The 17,808-nt window shown below is 63.7% G+C and overlaps 2 protein-coding genes across 4 annotated transcripts in view; both read right to left on the bottom strand.

Moving 5' to 3' along the window:
- The window catches only part of LOC137458948 (immunoglobulin superfamily containing leucine-rich repeat protein-like), a 2,604-nt gene extending 281 nt beyond the window's left edge, over positions 1 to 2,323 (bottom strand). The window contains exons 1-2 of the mRNA XM_068170237.1: positions 2,193 to 2,323; positions 3 to 644 (exon numbers count right to left, since the gene is read on the bottom strand). Of these exons, the coding sequence (XP_068026338.1) occupies positions 3 to 636 (634 nt within the window). The 5' untranslated portion in view covers positions 637 to 644; positions 2,193 to 2,323. The remainder of the gene's footprint in view (positions 1 to 2; positions 645 to 2,192) is intronic.
- Positions 2,324 to 10,381: 8,058 nt separating this feature from the next.
- ISLR2 (immunoglobulin superfamily containing leucine rich repeat 2) lies at positions 10,382 to 16,632 on the bottom strand. Of its 3 annotated transcripts, none has more exons than XM_068170228.1 (3): positions 16,585 to 16,632; positions 15,720 to 15,808; positions 10,382 to 14,926 (listed from the first exon to the last, which is right to left on the bottom strand). In XM_068170228.1, the coding sequence occupies exon 3, from the start codon at positions 14,918 to 14,920 to the stop codon at positions 12,821 to 12,823; it is 2,100 nt and encodes a 699-aa protein (XP_068026329.1). In that variant the 5' UTR covers positions 14,921 to 14,926; positions 15,720 to 15,808; positions 16,585 to 16,632; the 3' UTR covers positions 10,382 to 12,820. The 3 variants fall into 3 exon arrangements, with proteins under 3 accessions (XP_068026329.1, XP_068026330.1, XP_068026328.1); XM_068170229.1 differs by lacking the exon at positions 16,585 to 16,632 and adding an exon at positions 16,415 to 16,439; XM_068170227.1 differs by lacking the exon at positions 16,585 to 16,632 and adding an exon at positions 16,105 to 16,139.
- Positions 16,633 to 17,808: the final 1,176 nt, after the last annotated feature.

Genomic DNA, 17,808 nt, shown 5'->3' with positions numbered 1-17,808 from the left:
GCACAGGGTCGAGCCGCCCTTGGTGACGGAGACGGAGGTGCTCTCGGTCCACTTCTTCAGCCAGAAGACCTTGCAGGAGCAGTTGAAAGGGTTGTTGAAGAGCTGCAGCTGGGAGAGGGAGGGCAGGTGGTCGAAGGTGCCCTCGGCCAGGGTGGTCAGCTGGTTGTCGTTGAGCCAGAGGGAGCGCAGCTCCTTCAGCCAGTGGAAAGCGTCCCGCGGCAGCCCGGCCAGGCGGTTGTTGCTCAGCTTCAGGATCTGCAGGCCGCTGAGGTTCCGGAGGTCCTGCCAAGGGAAATCTGCCAGCTTGTTGTGGCTCAGGTCCAGGTTCTTCAGGTGGGGCAGGGAGGCGAACGCCCCCGGTTCCACCGCCCCGATCTGGTTGTAGCCCAGCCACAGCGACTGCACCTCGGGCACCTCGGAGAAGGAGCCCTGCCCCAGCCGGCCGATCCTGTTGGCCGACAGGGTGAGGATGGTCACGTTGGAGGACAGCCCCCTGGGCACCTCCTGCAGGTCCTTGTAGGCGCACTCGGCCAGCAGCCGCCCGTTCTTCTTGGTGGAGCAGGAGCAGGCTGCGGGACAAGCCCGGCAGGGCGCAAGGAGCATCGCCAGCCCCAGGCAGCAGAGCAGGGGCCTCATCCTTCCTCCTGGGAACAAGAGACGGGCGGTGGGGGGTGGGCAATGAACAGGAGGGGGGTCGAGCCCAGGCAGGGATCTGGGGTTTGGGTTTTTTGGGTGCCAGATCTTCGGAGGAAGCAGCAGAAGGCATTTCCTGGCCAAAAAGGAGCGAGGAACTTCCCCCTCAACCCTTTCCTTCCCTCAGGAGGGAAAAGAAATGCCTCTCTTGGATGGCTGATGGAACTCACCCCCCCCCGCCCCCAAGCCCCCCAGGGCTGCTCCTGCTCCAGCTCTTGGGCTGAAAAGCAAAGTGGGAGCTGAAGGCTGGGAGCTGACCCTGCTGAGTCTGGAGCAGCAGGGCCCCCCTCAGCCCCCTCCCCAGCAGCCTGCCCCTAAACCCCCAGCGAGCCGTGGAGAGGTCTGCAGCATGCTTCCCAACCTCAAACCCCCACCAGCACCAGCACCAGCACCACCACCACCAGCACCACCACCAGCACTCGTCCCTTCCAGCTCCATTCCCCTGTCATGGAACAACCAAACAGCTTTTTCTTGCTGCTGGGAGTGTTCCTTCTCGGCCAAGGGAGAGCCCTCGGGAAGGATCCTCGGCCGCTGGAAGTCCCGCGGAGCAAAACATTGCTGAGCTAACTCTTCGCTTCCCCTCCTCCTCCTCCTCCTCCGCCTCCTCGCCTCCCCTCGCCGCGGGAGCCGATTCCTGGCTCCTGGAAGCCGGGTCCCACCAGGGAAGAGGTTAAACCGCGGCTCCGGGTACGGAGCTGGCAGCCAGGAGCCTTTTGTCTCCGGCCTGCCTCGTCGGCAAGCCCTGCTGCTCCTTCCAGTTCCCCCAACCCTGTCATTTAGAGCTGGAGCCGGGGCCGGGGCCGGGGCCGGGGGCGGGAGGAGGAAGATTGAGGCTGAAGAAGCCGCGCACAAAAAATTTGGGGAGGTTGAAGGGGGGGAGGGGGAGAGGCACAAAAGGGTCCTGGCCTGCGGGGCTAGCCCAACCGGGCTGGGGAAAGAGCCCCGGGACATCTGGGGGTGCGGGAGGGGTGAGAGCCCAGCAGCGCTAGGGGGTGGGGGGGTGTCCCCCTTTGGCTGACACATTGAAAGCCTCTGCTTGGGGCAATTTGGGGGGGGGTCCCATTTCTGTCGCAGCCCCCCCTCCTCCCAGTCTCGCCCTACCCCACTAAGGGATGCTGGAGGGGTGGGGGAGCAAGACCTGGGGGACATGGAGTCGAGGGCGGGGGGGGGCTTACATAGTTTGACCTCCCGCAGCACCCTTCCACCTCGGCTCTCTCCTATCCTAACCAAGCCCCTCCGAGCTCCCCCCAGCAACCCCCCCCGGGGGTACCGGAACCCATGCAGCCCCTGAGGAGGTGGGGGGGGGGGGGCAGTGTGTGTGTGTGTGAGCGGGGCCGGCACGTCGCATACCAGAGCCGTGAATAACCACCCGGCGCTCAGCACACCCCCCCTCCACACCCCCCCCAGCCTCCAGCTCTCCTCAGCCTTCCCTGCTTCCCCCCCCCCCCCCCAGTCCTCGGCCCCCAACTCCCTTTCCCAGCCCCTCCTGCCCCATTCACCGGCAGCTTCGGGAGGATGGAGCCCGCTGGCCGCCGCTCTTCTGGAATGGCCTGGCGGGGAAGGGGGGGGTCGGGAAGGGGGGTCGGGGGGGGCGGTTTGGAAGATGGATCTCTGGTTCCCTCAGCTCTCGCCGGGCTTCTCCTCCCCTCCCCGTCCCCCGGGCTTTACTTTGTGTGCGTGTGTTGTTTTCCATGGCACCGACCCACTGCCGCGGCTGGAAAGCGGCCGCGGGGGCCCTGCCTCCAGCCTCTCGCCTCCCCCCGGAGCTGCTACCCGGAGCCTGCCCTCCCCGCTCTGCTCCAACACCCCAGCCCCCACCCCCACACCTCAACCCACCCCCCAAGCTCAGGGTCCAGCCAGCCCCAGCCCTTGCAGGGCACATCTCAGGGTGTTTGTGAAGGACGTGGGGAGAGTGCCGGCTGCTGAGCTGCCTCTGAGAGGGGGTGAAAGGCTTTGGGGTGATGGGGGTAGGATGCCCACACACACACTGCATGGCTTGGAGGGGATGGGGCATGGAGAGTGGGTGAGGGTGGCAGGAGGGAGGAGAGCAAGAAGTCGCGGCAGGAGGAGGTCATAAGGAGTCTTCTCCTCTGCCCTGCAGCCAGAGGCTGAGTGAAGCTTTGAAAAGCAGATGGGGAGGCACCCATCCTGCAGACTTCCACTGTCCTGCAGCCACCCATCCTGCAGCCACCCATCCTGCAGCCTTCCACTGTCCTGCAGCCACCCATCCTGCAGCCACCCATCCTGCAGCCTTCCACTGTCCTGCAGCCGCCCATCCTACAGCCACTCATCCTGCAGCCACTCATCCTGCAGCCACTCATCCTGCAGCCACCCATCCTGCAGCCACCCATCCTGCAGCCTTCCACTGTCCTGCAGCCACCCATCCTGCAGCCTTCCACTGTCCTGCAGCCACTCATCCTGCAGCCACTCATCCTGCAGCCACCCATCCTGCAGCCACCCATCCTGCAGCCTTCCACTGTTCTGCAGCCACCCATCCTGCAGCCACCCATCCTGCAGCCTTCCACTGTTCTGCAGCCGCCCATCCTACAGCCACTCATCCTGCAGCCACTCATCCTGCAGCCACCCATCCTGCAGCCATCCATCCTGCAGCCACTGTTCTGCAGCCACTCATCCTGCAGCCACTCATCCTGCAGCCATCCATCCTGCAGCCACTGTCCTGCAGCCACTCATCCTGCAGCCACCCATCCTGCAGCCATCCATCCTGCAGCCACCCATCCTGCAGCCTTCCACTGTCCTGCAGCCACTCATCCTGCAGCCACCCATCCTGCAGCCACCCATCCTGCAGCCACCCATCCTGCAGCCACCCATCCTGCAGCCTTCCACTGTCCTGCAGCCTTCCACTGTCCTGCAGCCACTCATCCTGCAGCCACTCATCCTACAGCCACTCATCCTGCAGCCACTCATCCTGCAGCCACCCATCCTGCAGCCACTCATCCTGCAGCCACTGTTCTGCAGCCACCCATCCTGCAGCCACTCATCCTGCAGCCATCCATCCTGCAGCCACTCATCCTGCAGACTTCCACTGTCCTGCAGCCACTCATCCTGCAGCCACTCATCCTGCAGCCACCCATCCTGCAGCCACTCATCCTGCAGCCACTCATCCTGCAGCCATCCATCCTGCAGCCACTGTTCTGCAGCCACCCATCCTGCAGCCACTCATCCTGCAGCCATCCATCCTGCAGCCACTGTCCTGCAGCCACTCATCCTGCAGCCACCCATCCTGCAGCCATCCATCCTGCAGCCACTGTCCTGCAGCCACTCATCCTGCAGCCACTGTCCTGCAGGCACCCATCCTGCAGCCTTCCACTGTCCTGCAGCCACTCATCCTGCAGCCACCCATCCTGCAGCCACTCATCCTGCAGCCACTGTCCTGCAGCCACTGTCCTGCAGCCACTCATCCTGCAGCCACTCATCCTGCAGCCACCCATCCTGCAGCCATCCATCCTGCAGCCACTGTCCTGCAGCCACTCATCCTGCAGCCTTCCACTGTCCTGCAGCCACTCATCCTGCAGCCACTCATCCTGCAGCCACTCATCCTGCAGCCACCCATCCTGCAGCCACCCATCCTGCAGCCACCCATCCTGCAGCCATCCATCCTGCAGCCACTGTCCTGCAGCCACTCATCCTGCAGCCTTCCACTGTCCTGCAGCCACTCATCCTGCAGCCACTCATCCTGCAGCCACCCATCCTGCAGCCACTCATCCTGCAGCCACTGTCCTGCAGCCACTGTCCTGCAGCCACTCATCCTGCAGCCACTCATCCTGCAGCCACCCATCCTGCAGCCACCCATCCTGCAGCCTTCCACTGTCCTGCAGCCACCCATCCTGCAGCCTTCCACTGTCCTGCAGCCACTCATCCTGCAGCCACTCATCCTGCAGCCACCCATCCTGCAGCCACCCATCCTGCAGCCTTCCACTGTTCTGCAGCCACCCATCCTGCAGCCACTCATCCTGCAGCCATCCATCCTGCAGCCACTCATCCTGCAGACTTCCACTGTCCTGCAGCCACTCATCCTGCAGCCACTCATCCTGCAGACTTCCACTGTCCTGCAGCCACTCATCCTGCAGCCACTCATCCTGCAGCCACCCATCCTGCAGCCACTCTCTGTCCTGCAGCCACTCATCCTGCAGCCACGCATCCTGCAGCCACCCATCCTGCAGCCACCCATCCTGCAGCCTTCCACTGTCCTGCAGCCACCCATCCTGCAGCCACCCATCCTGCAGCCACCCATCCTGCAGCCTTCCACTGTCCTGCAGCCACCCATCCTGCAGCCACCCATCCTGCAGCCACTCATCCTGCAACCTTCCACTATCCTGCAGCCACCCATCCTGCAGCCACCCATCCTGCAGCCACCCATCCTGCAACCTTCCACTATCCTGCAGCCACCCATCCTTCAGCCACCCATCCTGCAGCCACTCATCCTGCAGCCACCCATCCTGCAGCCACCCATCCTGCAGCCACTCATCCTCCTGCAGCCACTCATCCTGCAGCCACTCATCCTGCAGCCTTCCACTGTCCTGCAGCCACTCATCCTGCAGCCACTCATCCTGCAGGCACCCATCCTGCAGCCACTCATCCTGCAGCCACTCATCCTGCAGCCTTCCACTGTCCTGCAGCCACTCATCCTGCAGCCACTCATCCTGCAGCCACCCATCCTGCAGCCACCCATCCTACAGCCTTCCACTGTCCTGCAGCCACCCATCCTGCAGCCACCCATCCTGCAGCCACTCATCCTGCAGCCACTGTTCTGCAGCCACCCATCCTGCAGCCACCCATCCTGCAGCCACCCATCCTGCAGCCACTCATCCTGCAGCCACTGTCCTGCAGCCACTCATCCTGCAGCCACTCATCCTGCAGCCACCCATCCTGCAGCCACCCATCCTACAGCCTTCCACTGTCCTGCAGCCACCCATCCTGCAGCCACCCATCCTGCAGCCACTCATCCTGCAGCCTTCCACTATCCTGCAGCCACCCATCCTGCAGCCACCCATCCTGCAGCCACTCATCCTGCAGCCACTGTTCTGCAGCCACCCATCCTGCAGCCACTCATCCTGCAGCCACTCATCCTGCAGCCACTCATCCTGCAGCCACCCATCCTTCAGCCACTCATCCTGCAGCCACTCATCCTGCAGCCACCCATCCTGCAGCCACCCATCCTGCAACCTTCCACTATCCTGCAGCCACCCATCCTGCAACCTTCCACTATCCTGCAGCCACCCATCCTTCAGCCACTCATCCTGCAGCCACTCATCCTTCAGCCACTCATCCTGCAGCCACTCATCCTGCAGCCACTCATCCTGCAGCCACCCATCCTGCAGCCTTCCACTATCCTGCAGCCACTCATCCTGCAGCCACCCATCCTGCAGCCACTCACTGTGCTGCAGCCACTCATCCTCCTCCATCTGCTCTTCCTCCTTCTCCCACCCACCATCCTGCAGCCTCGTGGGACCACTGGGGCAGGGATAGGCCTCCAGGGCCAGGATGTTGAGTGGGTCCCTCACTCTCTGACTCCCCACACTCTTCCCCTGGGCCCCATGTGGTCTTCTCTGCTTGGTAACCCACCTGCTGCAGGTCTGGAGCAACCAGCTGCAGAGGGGGTGAGGATCTGCATCCTGCAGCAAGCCCCCCTGCTTTGGAAATGGTGCTGAGCAAGGTGAGGGTGAAGTGAGGGGGGGGCTGGACTGCTCCCCAGGAGAGCTTGACCTCCATCCCCAGCCCTTCCCCCCCTGCTTCTCCCTCCAGCAGGGCTTCAGCTCCACGGAGCCCAAGCCCAGCTCTGTGTCTTCACGCTTGTGCTGACGCAGGCCAGGCTGTGAAGGAGCTCGGGGTTAAAAATAGTGCCAGGGAGAAGGGGAGCACTGGGCATGTGGAGCAGCTCCTCGGGGAAGTGCTGGCGTGCTGGCTGGGTGAGCCAGGGCTCGTCCCTCCCGAGGAGAAGGGGACCCAGGCCCTGGCCTGTGGGAGGTTTGTGGTGCCCCTCTCGGAGACGATGCTCCCCTTGGCAGGGCAGGCGTGGGGCTTGCTTCCTGACCCCTGCTGGGTTGGTGCCCATCGCCCTGGGGCTGGCTGAGAATGGCTCTTCCAGCAGCCCTCGGTGCTGAGAAGCACAACTGGAACAGCTTCAGAGCCCATCCAGAGCGGGGGGAGGGGCTCTGACCCGGTGGGGGACACAGGGGGGGTGACTGGAGAGGACCGAGCCTAATTCTGCCCCCCGTGGAGCAGATGAAAGGTGCTGCTCTTACCACGGCTGTAAGGACCCCAGGCTCCACCTGTGGCACCAGCACCAACCCCTTCAGAGGGTGGGGGCTGCAGTGCTGCTGCTGCCCGTGGGGACAGGTAGAGGCTCATTCTCCTCATGTGTCTTTGTCCTGGAGCAGCAGATAACGGGGGACAGGGGACACCACAGCTGCTTCATTGTGGCCAAAAGGGTGCCAGCTGCCTTCCCACAGTGTAGGTGACACCAGGAGTAGGGTGACAGCCCGGGGCTGCCTGTCAACATCCCTCATGGGTAGGGAGGGAAGCTGGTGGCAGGCTCTGCAGAGAGGCTGAGCCCTCACTGTCCTCCAGCCACCCATCCTCCTCCAGCCACTCATCCTCCTCCAGCCACCCATCCTCCTCCAGCCACCTATCCTCCTCCAGCCACTCATCCTCCTCCAGCCACTCATCCTCCTCCAGCCACCCATCCTCCTCCAGCCACCTATCCTCCTCCAGCCACTCATCCTCCTCCAGCCACCCATCCTCCTCCAGCCACTCATCCTCCTCCAGCCACTCATCCTCCTCCAGCCACCCATCCTCCTCCAGCCACCTATCCTCCTCCAGCCACTCATCCTCCTCCAGCCACCCATCCTCCTCCAGCCACCCATCCTCCTCCAGCCACCCACTGTCCTCTAGCTAACCATCCTCCTCCAGCCAACTATCCTCCTCCAGCCACTCATCCTCCTCCAGCCACCCATCCTCCTCCAGCCACCTATCCTCCTCCAGCCACTCATCCTCCTCCAGCCACCCATCCTCCTCCAGCCACCTATCCTCCTCCAGCCACCCACTGTCCTCTAGCCAACCATCCTCCTCCAGCCACCCATCCTCCTCCAGCCACCCACTGTCCTCCAGCCACCCATCCTCCTCCAGCCACCTATCCTCCTCCAGCCACCTATCCTCCTCCAGCCACCCACTGTCCTCCAGCCACCCATCCTCCTCCAGCCACCCACTGTCCTCCAGCCACCCACTGTCCTCCAGCCACCCATCCTCCTCCAGCCACTCATCCTCCTCCAGCCACTCATCCTCCTCCAGCCACCCATCCTCCTCCAGCCACCCACTGTCCTCTAGCCAACCATCCTCCTCCAGCCACCTATCCTCCTCCAGCCCACCTATCCTCCTCCAGCCACCCACTGTCCTCTAACCAACCATCCTCCTAGTTTCATAGTTTCATAGTTTCATTCAGGGTTGGAAGGGACCACAAGGATCATCTAGTTCCAACCCCCCTGCCATGGGCAGGGACACCCTACACTAGATCAGGCTGGACAGAGCCTCATCCAGCCTGGGCTTAAACACCCCCAGGGACAGGGCCTCAACCACCTCCCTGGACAACCCATTCCAGGGTCTCACCACTCTCATGGTGAAGAACCTGCCCCTCACATCCAGCCACCTATCCTCCTCCAGCCACCCACTGTCCTCCAGCCAACCATCCTCCTCCAGCCACCCATCCTCCTCCAGCCACCTATCCTCCTCCAGCCACCCATCCTCCTCCAACCACCCGTTGTCCTCCAGCCATCCATCCCCCTCCAGCTGCTCATCCAGGGCTGAGCCATCCCTCGGGATGCTTTAACCCCGACTGGGCTGCTCTGACCCCTCCCAGGAAGAAGCCCTCGGGCCGTGGGGGGAGGTCGTGAGGCAATGCTGAGCTCCATCCCTGCCCCTCCGGGCGCTGGGTTCTAATGAGGGCAAAACCAAAACCATCAAGGAAGCAAATCTCGGCCATCATCCAGCAGGGGAAAGGGAGCTCATCCCGAGGAGATTCCCTGTGGATCTCTTAGGCAAGGAAATCTATTACTGCCTAATTAAAGGGGGCAGAGACGGTTGTGCTTTGCTTCCCCCGCCCGGGCTCCCAGCGCAGAAACTCAATTACGGAGGATCCGCGGGAGGGGATTCGGCTGCCTGGGGGAGCCCCTGCTCGGCAGCAGGGCTGGGAAAGCTGGAGCAAACACCTGGCCTGCTCCAGTTCCAAGGATTTGGGGGTGGGTGGGGATTTGAAGGGGTAATTTTGAGGGGGTGCAGCCCTTGCTTGCCACCTCTTTGCTTCATTTGTTTGTTCCCCCCCCCCCTCACCGGCCCCGCTCCACACTGCAGGAGGAAGAGGCAGAGGCTGGGGTCTGGAGGGTGGAAAAGGGAGTGATGGCCTGGGTGGGGGGGAGGGGAGGCTGCCTTTGGGGGGATGAGGGAGTGAGGGGGTTGAGTGAAGCCTTAGGGGCCACCCCTGGGTGCTGGGGAGTGGGTGGCTCGTCCTACTCAGCCACAGGGACGCTAGAAGGGCATGGGGCTTCGGAGGTGTAGGTAAGAAGAACAATCAGAGGCAGCCTTAGATCTTCCCCCTGGAACTGCAGCTTGAAATCATCAGCCCAGGAAGGAGGAGGAGAATCCAGGGGGGACCTTCTCAGCGCCCTGGCCTTGGGGATGGGGGTGTCTGGGGACCAGGGTGACGCTGAGAACCTGCTTGAGCAGGCCCGGCACCGCTGCACTCCAGGGTGGGATGGGGCTGGGGATAGAGTCATGGATGTAGGGTCATGGATGTAGGGTCATGGCTGTAGGGTCAGGGATGTAGGGTCAGGGATGTAGGGTCACAGATGTAGGTCATGGCTGTAGGGTCAGGGATGTAGGTCATGGCTGTAGGGTCATGGCTGTAGGGTCAGGGATGTAGGGTCACAGATGTAGGTCATGGATGCAGGGTCATGGATATAAGGTCATGGTTGTAAGGTCATAGATGAAGGTCATGGCTGTAGGGTCATGGATGTAGGGTCATGGATGTAGGTCATGGATGTAGGTCATGGCTGTAGGGTCATGGATGTAGGGTCATGGATGTAGGTCATGGATGAAGGTCATGGCTGTAGGGTCATGGATGTAGGGTCATGGATGTAGGTCATGGATGTAGGTCATGGCTGTAGGGTCATGGATATAAGGTCATGGTAGTAAGGTCATGGATGTAGGTCATGGCTGTAGGGTCATGGATGTAGGGTCATGGATGTAAGGCCATGGCTGTAGGGTCATGGATGTAGGTCATGGCTGTAGGGTCATGGATTAGGGTCAGGTCTGCAGGACCCTGTCTGCAGGGTGATGTACACACCACCACCTCCCAGCAACCCAAGCCCCCTTGGCCTTACCAGCCTGCACCAAAGGCTGCACCAGGGGCTGTGAGCCTGGGGGCAGTGATGGGGAGGACCAAGCACATGCAACCCCCCTCACCCCTCCCAAGTGCATTCCACACCCCCCATCCCCACCAAGCACATCCCAACCCCCCTCCCCCCTGCCAGCACATCCCAACCCCCCTCCCCCCTGCCAGCACCTCCCAACCCCCCCCCGCAAGTGCATCCCAACCCCCCCACACCCCCCGAAGCGCATCCCACCACCCCCCTCCCCCCCGCCCCCATTTCCAGCCAGCACAGACCCAGCTCCACTTTCAATCCCTTTTTATTGACTCTTTCACAGACAGAAGCTCGCAGAAAGGCGCCCGCGGCTCTCGCCACTCCCGGGGCTCCCGGAGAGCGGGAGTGGGGGGGGGGGAAGCGGCGCTGACTTCTCACCTCCCGCCCCCCACCATAGCCCCCTCCCCACCCCCCACCGTCACGGGCGCCTCTACGGCACAGACACTTGGCTACAAGGCTACTCTACCCAACACACATCGAGGGGCCCCGCCGGAGCCAGGGAGGGATGGGGGGAGCGGGGGGACCGGGGGTCGGGATGGGACCGGAGTGGCTACCCCCTGCCACCCCGGGGAGCGGGCGAGGGGCGCGGAGCTGTCCAGCCCCGCGGGCTGCTGAATGGTCACGGCACCGGGGAACGCACCGCGGAGTCCCGGTCCCCACCGGGCAACGGGGGTGGGGTGGGGAATCCTACTGGGGAGCCCCGGTACCCACCGGGCAACGATGTTGCAGGGGGCTGGTGATACCGGAAAGCCCAAATAGCCACCGGGCAGCAGCAGGGCTCGCACCTCGGCATCCACCGGCCGCGGAGGAAGGGTCGTACCGGGAAGCCCCAGTAGCCACCGGACAGCAGCAGGAGGGGAGGATGGACCTGGGGAGTCCCGGTACTCGCTGGGCAGCGGGGGGAGGATCGTACCGGCGAGCCTCGGTACCCACCGGACAGCAGCGGGGCTGGCACCGCGGCATCCGCTGAGCAGCGGAGGAGGGGAGGATGGAACTGGGGAGTCTCGGTACCCACCGGGAAACAGTGAGGCTGGCACCGCGGTATCCACTGAGCAGTGGAGGATGGAACTGGGGAGTCTCGGTACCCACCGGACAGCAGCGGGGCTGGCACCGCGGCATCCGCTGAGCAGTGGATGGTGGAACTGGGGAGTCTCGGTACCCACCGGGAAGCGGCGAGGCTGGCATCGCGGCATCCATCGGGGACCGGAGGAAGGGAAGATGGAACTGGGGAGTCTCGGTACCCACCGGGAAGCGGCGAGGCTGGCACCGCGGTATCCACTGAGCAGTGGAGGGTGGAACTGGGGAGTCTCGGTACCCACCGGGAAGCGGCGAGGCTGGCACCGCGGCAACCACCGGGGAGCAGAGGAGGGGAGGATGGAACTGGGGAGTCTCGGTACCCACCGAGAAGCGGCGGGGCTTGCACCTCGGCATCCACCGGGGAGCGGAGGAGCGGAGAATGGCACCGGGGAGCGGAGGAGCGGAGAATGGCACCGGGGAGCCCCGGTACCCACCGGGCAGCAGTGGAGAGCCCCGATGTCCACCGGGCAGCAGTGTGGCTCTCACCCTGGCACCCACCGGGAAGCCCTGGAACTCACACCGCGGAAAATAGGAATTCAGCGGAGCGCTACGGACACCCACCGGGGAGTGGCAGAGACTGGGCTGCAGCAGCCGGGATGCAGCGAGGAGCGGGAAGCAGAGAGGATAACGCCGAGGCGCGATGGGGACCGCACTAGGGTGCGGCGGGGCTCGCACCGCGGCTCGGCGGAGTCGGGCCAGAGAACGGAGGGGACTCGGTGGGGGAACTGAAGAAGTGGAGGGTCTGGCCCGAGGAGTGGAGGGAACCCACCGGAAAGCGGCGGGGACCGCGCCGAGGCTCGGAAAGGAGCCGGCGAGCAGCGGTGCGGAGCCGGTAGCGGGAGGATAACCGCCGAGGAAAAGTGGGGACCGCGCCGGGCTGCGGCAGGGTCCCAGCGGGGCTCAGCGGGGGCGAAAGAGGGAGAAAGCCGGGGAGCGGGAGGAGCAAGCCGGGGAACGGGGTGGACTCACCGGGGAGCCAGGGAGCGGCGGGACCGAAGCGGGGAGCGGAGGGACCTCGCCGGGGACCGAACCGCTGCCAGGTAAGGAAAGGGTTTGGGGATTTTGTTTTTCCTTTCACCGCTTTTCCCCCGTCGTTTTATCGTTTTTTTTTCCCTTGAAGAGGAACGAAGCCACCGGGCAGAGGCGGGCAGGGGCCCGGGAATCGTTGCGGCACTGCTGCCGAGCGGGGAGAGCGAGGCTCGCCGGTACCCGAAACCGAAAACGAAATCAGGGCGAAACCCGCCCGCATCCAGCGTCCCCGGGGCAAAACCCCTTCCCCGGGGACCTGCCGCCTGAGGGAGGAGGAAGAGGAGGACGAGGAGAAGGAGGAAGGACGGGCGGGTGCCGCTGAGGATGCTTCGGTCATAGAACGGTATAGGTTGGAAGGGACCTTAAAGATCATCCAGCTCCAAGCCGCCAGCCGCGGGCAGGGCCACCTCCCACTGGAGCAGGTTGCTCAAAGCCTCTTGAAGGTCTCGGGAGGAAAAGCAGCTACCAGCGCCCCAGGGAAGGGGCAAGAAGGGGGACTCGGTGGGGAGGTGGGGACCGGGGACGGGGTGGGGAGTCGGAGAGGGTTGTGGGGGAAGGGGGAGGGAGGGGGGGATGGGGGGGGATGCTCAGCGGGGCCGCTGCCGGTAGTTGCCGTTGATCTCCTGGGAGATGGTGACAGCCTCGGCGCCCAGCGGCAGCTTGTCGCTGTACTCGGAGCGCACCTCGAACTCCTCGCCGGCGGCTTTGGACTGCGACTCCACCATGGAGCTGGCCGCCACGCTCCCCTCTCGCTCCAGCTCCCCGGCTCCTTCCGTTTCTCTCCTCCTCCTCCTTCCTCCTTCGTCATCCTCCTCCTCCTCGTCGTCGTCTTCTTCCTCCACCTCGGCTTCCCCCACCTCACTGAGGTTGTAGTTCTTCTCGGACTCGAGGTAGGAAACGCGAGGGTCGAAGTCAGCGGCCATGTGCTTCTCCATCTGGTCCGGGTTCTGGGCCTTCATGATGAGCTTGTAGGTCTTCCCTTGGTACTTGGAGAGGAGGTGGCACCACGTCGCCCCCAGCAAGGGCAAAGTGGCCAGCACCAGCAAGAAGATGCTCACCACCACGATGATGATGAGCGAAGGGATCTCCTTTTTGGTGGTGAAGACCACCTGGACCTGGCAGTCCTCCCCCAGGTAGGTGAGACACACCGAGTAGTTGGTGCCAGGGCTCAGGCCCTGGAACCAGTAGGAGTTCACCCCTTCCTCGATCTTAGACCACTGGACCAAGGCGTGGCCCTGGCTGCTCTCCTGGCACAGGTAGAGCATCCTGAGGTGGACCTTCTCGGGCTGCAGGTAGGTGGGTGTCAGCTGCACCCGGGCGTCGCGCTCCGACACGTCCAGGGCGATCACCCCCAGGTCGAAGGTGTGCTGCTTGAAGTCCCCGCTCTGGTTGAAGGCGTGGTTGGAGATGTACCTGCTGGGCTGGGTGGAGCCACACTTCTTCTCAAAGGCTGGCAGCTGGAAAGGGGCTTCCCCCTCTCCCGTGGGCTCCGGCCCGGCCGCCAAGGGCGGTTGGCTCTGCCGGGTGGGACCGAAGGATTTGCTCCTCTCATCCGGCGTGAGCACGCTGTTCTTTGCCCCCTTGGCCCCGGGCTTCTTGTCCCCCGCTTGGGCTTTACCCCCCAGCGGGTCCCTCCCGGGCTGCAGAGGGTATTTCTGGCTGCCCGCCACGGCCACGTTGACCGAGGTCTGGTTGCTGCCCATTTCGTTGGTGGCCAGGCAGGTGTAGGTCCCTTCCTCCCTCTTGCTCAGGTGGGGGATCACCAAGGTGCCGTTCTTGAAGACCAAGAAGCGCTGGGGGTCCTGTTTGGACAGCTCCTTCCCGGCGCTCTCCTTGGGGCTGCCGCCGAGCTCCAAGGTCTGGCTGGAGGTGCGGATCTTCCAGGCGACCTCGGGCGGGGGGGTGCCCGTCACGGCGCAGTGCAGCGTCAGGGTGAAGCCATCGAAGAGCTCCGTGGTGTCCAGGTTGGGGTAGTAGGTGAGCTGCACGGTAGGAGAGCTGCACTGGACGTCGGGGACCTTCCCCACCGGCACTCCCCGGAGCTGCTCCGGGAGGGCGCAGGCGATGGAGTCCTTCTCGGGGATGGAGATGAGCGTGCTCTCCATCCACTTCTTCAGCCACTGGAGCTTGCAGGAGCACTCGAAGGGGTTGTTGTAGATCTGCAGGTGGGAGAGGGAGCTGAGCGAGTCGAAGATGCCCTCCGCCAGCGTGGTGAACTTGTTGTTGTTGATGCGTAAGGACCGGAGGTCCTTCAGGGTGTGGAAAGCCCCCCGGGGAACCGAAGCCATGTGGTTATTGTTCATCTTGAGCAGCTGGAGGGCGCTGAGGTTGTAAAGGTCCTGCCAGGGGAAGTCCACGATCTGGTTGTGGCTGATGTCGAGGTTTTTCAGCTGGACGAGGACGGCGAAGGCGCCGGGCTCGATGGAGCGGATCTCGTTGTGCGCCAGCCAGAGGGAGGTCACCTGCGTCACCTCCACGAAGGAATGCCGCTGCAGGGAGGTGATCTTGTTGGCCGAGAGGCTGAGGGTGGTCACGTTGGAGGGCAAGCCCGTGGGCACCGCTTGCAGGTCCTTGTAGGCGCAGTCGGCGAACTGGTGCGCGTACTTGTCCACACAGGCGCAGGGCTCCGGGCACGCCCGGGCCGAGCCCAGCGCGGCCGCCAGCCACAGCGCCAGCAGCGGGGCCATCTCCCCCTGCCAAGCACACAGGGGGCACTCTCAGGGCTCCTGCCTCCTCTTCCCCCCCACCGCTCTCCCGCTCCCACTGCCCGGTCTCGCCCCCCTCTCGCCCCCCTCTCGCCCCCCCCCCCCCCCCAGCCAGCGGAGGGCGGCGGCGGGGCTGTGCCCCATTGTCTGTGCCCGGCTCCCCCCGGGCTGCGCCCCCTGCGCCCCTCGCTCCTTCTCGGCCCCTCTGCTGCCTTTTTTCCGCCCCCCTTCTCCCTCGTTTTCCTCTCTTTTCCTCCCGTTTAGCTCTTCCCACCCTTCTCTCCTTCTTTTTCTTATTTCTCTTTTCCTCCCCTCCCCACCCCCCCAACATTTACTTGCCTCTCCTTTTCTTTCTTATCTATTTCAACAAATATTATTTATTTCTCTTTGCTTTTTGCCTTTTTTTCCCCCTCCTTCGAGCCTTTTCTTTCTCTCCCTCTCTCTCTCCCTCTTCCCACTTTTCTCTCTCTCCCTTCTCCACCTCCCCTCAGTTCTTCCCTCTTTTCCTCTTCCCCCTGACCACCTCCCCAAAACCAATCCAAACCAAAGAAATTTAAATCGATTTTTTCCTCTCGTTTTTCCCTTAAATTCGATATTTCTCTTTTCTTTTTGCTCCTTCCAGTCTTACCTTTCTCCCTCTTCCCACTTTCCTTCCTCCCTTCTCCATCCCCTCCTGGTTCTTCTCTATTTCCTCTTCTTTTCCCTGATCCCCACCCTCTACCCCTTACCCCATTCCCTTCTCCCCTTCCCCACCGCTGGGCGGGAGGACCCCGCACCTTACCCCTTCTAAGTGGCGTGCAGCAGCCCGCAGCCCTTCTCCTCGTCGCTACCAATCCACAGCATCCTCCTCCGGCAGCCCGGTCCCTTCAGCTGCGGAGGAACCGACGGTGAGGGAAGAGGTGAGGAGGTGGAGGACCCCCACCCGGACCCCCTCCACCACCCAACCGCCACCACCTTCTTCCCCACCCCTTCCTTGCTAGCGGGGTTGAGCTGCGAGCCGGAGCGGGGCCGGCCGGGCACTGGAGCTGGCGAGGCGCTGAGGAAAGGGAGGAATTAGCATTTCTCCAGCCCCCCCCTCCCCCCCTTTCCCCCCCCTCCGCCTGCCATACCCCGCACGCTGCCCCCTCCCTCTTCACCACCCCCCTTTTTCCCATCCCACCACCCACCCACCGCCGCCTCTCGCCAGCCTGAAGCGGGGACGGAACCGGCTCCTACCCGGGGAGGGCACCACAAACCCCCACAGCACACACACACCCCCCTTCCACCCTCTCCTCCCCCCGGAGGAAAACATAACAATGATGACAAATTAACCCTAATTAACGCCCTCCCCGCTCCAGGGGGGGGCGAACCCGGGGAGGACACCAAAGCGCTGCCTTTCCCCTCCCTTACACATCGCCCCCCCCCCCCTAATAAAAACAAACCATAATTAGCCATAATTAACGCCCTCCCACTCGCACGGCGACGAGTACAACTCACACGCGTTTGGCAGCAGCCATCATCCAGCACCCCCAACCCTCCCTACCCGGCTGTTCCCAGCCTTCCCTCCGGGTCCGTCCCCCCCCGCCGGCTCCGCCGTCCCCTCCGCCCCGCATCGCCGGCAGTCGGCAGGATGCCGTCGGGTAGGATGAGAGCCCCGGACACGGAACCTGAGTCTCGCTCCTCCCGGCCACGATAAAAGGGCTCCAGCCCAGTCCTGCCAGCGACGCGCGGCGGTGCTGTCTCCCCCGTCACCCCCACCTCTCCCCTTCCCCCCCGCCAGAGCCTCCCCCAGGGCCGGGGGCTGCCGGCGGTGTGCGGGATGTGCCCTCAAGCCCCGGCGGGTCCCTTCGGCTCGGACGCGAAACAGCTTTTCGAGGCATTTGGGAGGAGGGGGGAGGCATACGGTGGGGCTGGGGGGGGAGGAGAGCTGAGGGAGGCTGAGGGGGGGTTCCCGGGGTGGGTTCGTTCTCCTTCATCTTCCTCCCGAAGGTTTCGACCCACGGGAATGCAGCGGTGAAGTCGGGGGGAGGGGGGTGCAGGGAGCTCTTCTCGATGTGAGGGTCACACCTCGACGTGGGGGTCACACCGCGACGTGGGGGTCTCCCTGCCCTCCCCAACTCTGCCCTCACCTCCTCCCTCTTCCCTCCCCGCCCCCCCCCCCCCGCCACGAGAAACCCGAGAAAGGATTGATTTGGTGAGTGGGATCGATTCCTGTCTCCCATCACTCTCCCCCCCTGCCCTCCCGCCCCAACCCTGCGTCTCTCCATCTCCACCCCAGCGGCGGCACTGCCGGGGAGGGGCTGGGGGAGGTGCAAAGCCCCGGAGGGGCTTGTGAAGGATGGAGGGGGGGTCTCCAAGCAGAATAAAAACCTGGTTAGCTCTCGAACCCCTTGCCCTGAGGCCGCGGGGGGTGGGCGAGGTGCACCCCAGAACACAGGGTGGGGGGAGTTGGAGGTGAGGCTCATGGATGCTGGGGCAGGGAGGGGGAGATGGGGATTCAACCCCTCCAGGGATGGGGATTCAATCACCTCCAGGGATGGGGATTCAACCCCTGCAGGGATGGGGATTCAAACCCCTGCAGGGATGGGGATTCAACCCCTGCAGGGATGGGGATTCAACCCCTCCAGGGATGGGGATTCAAACCCCTCCAGGGATGGGGATTCAACCCCCTCCAGGGATGGAGCATTCAACCCCCTCCAGGGATGGAGATTCAAACCCCTCCAGGGATGGGGATTAAACCCCTCCAGGGATGGGGATTTGACCACCTCCCTGGGCAGCCTGTGCCAGGTTTTGAGAAGCCTTTCAGTGAGGAAGTTTCTTTTTATGTCTAGCCTAAGCCTCCCCGGGGGCAGCCTGAGGCCATCCCCTCTGGTCCTGTCGCTTGTGACTAG

Source organism: Melanerpes formicivorus, unplaced genomic scaffold (genome assembly GCF_026170545.1).
Source record: "Melanerpes formicivorus ecotype bairdi unplaced genomic scaffold, bMelFor1.0.p_v2 SCAF_297, whole genome shotgun sequence".
NCBI lineage: Eukaryota > Metazoa > Chordata > Aves > Piciformes > Picidae > Melanerpes > Melanerpes formicivorus.
Note: the sequence above shows the minus strand (reverse complement) of the source record. Positions and strands in the feature narration are given on the sequence as shown.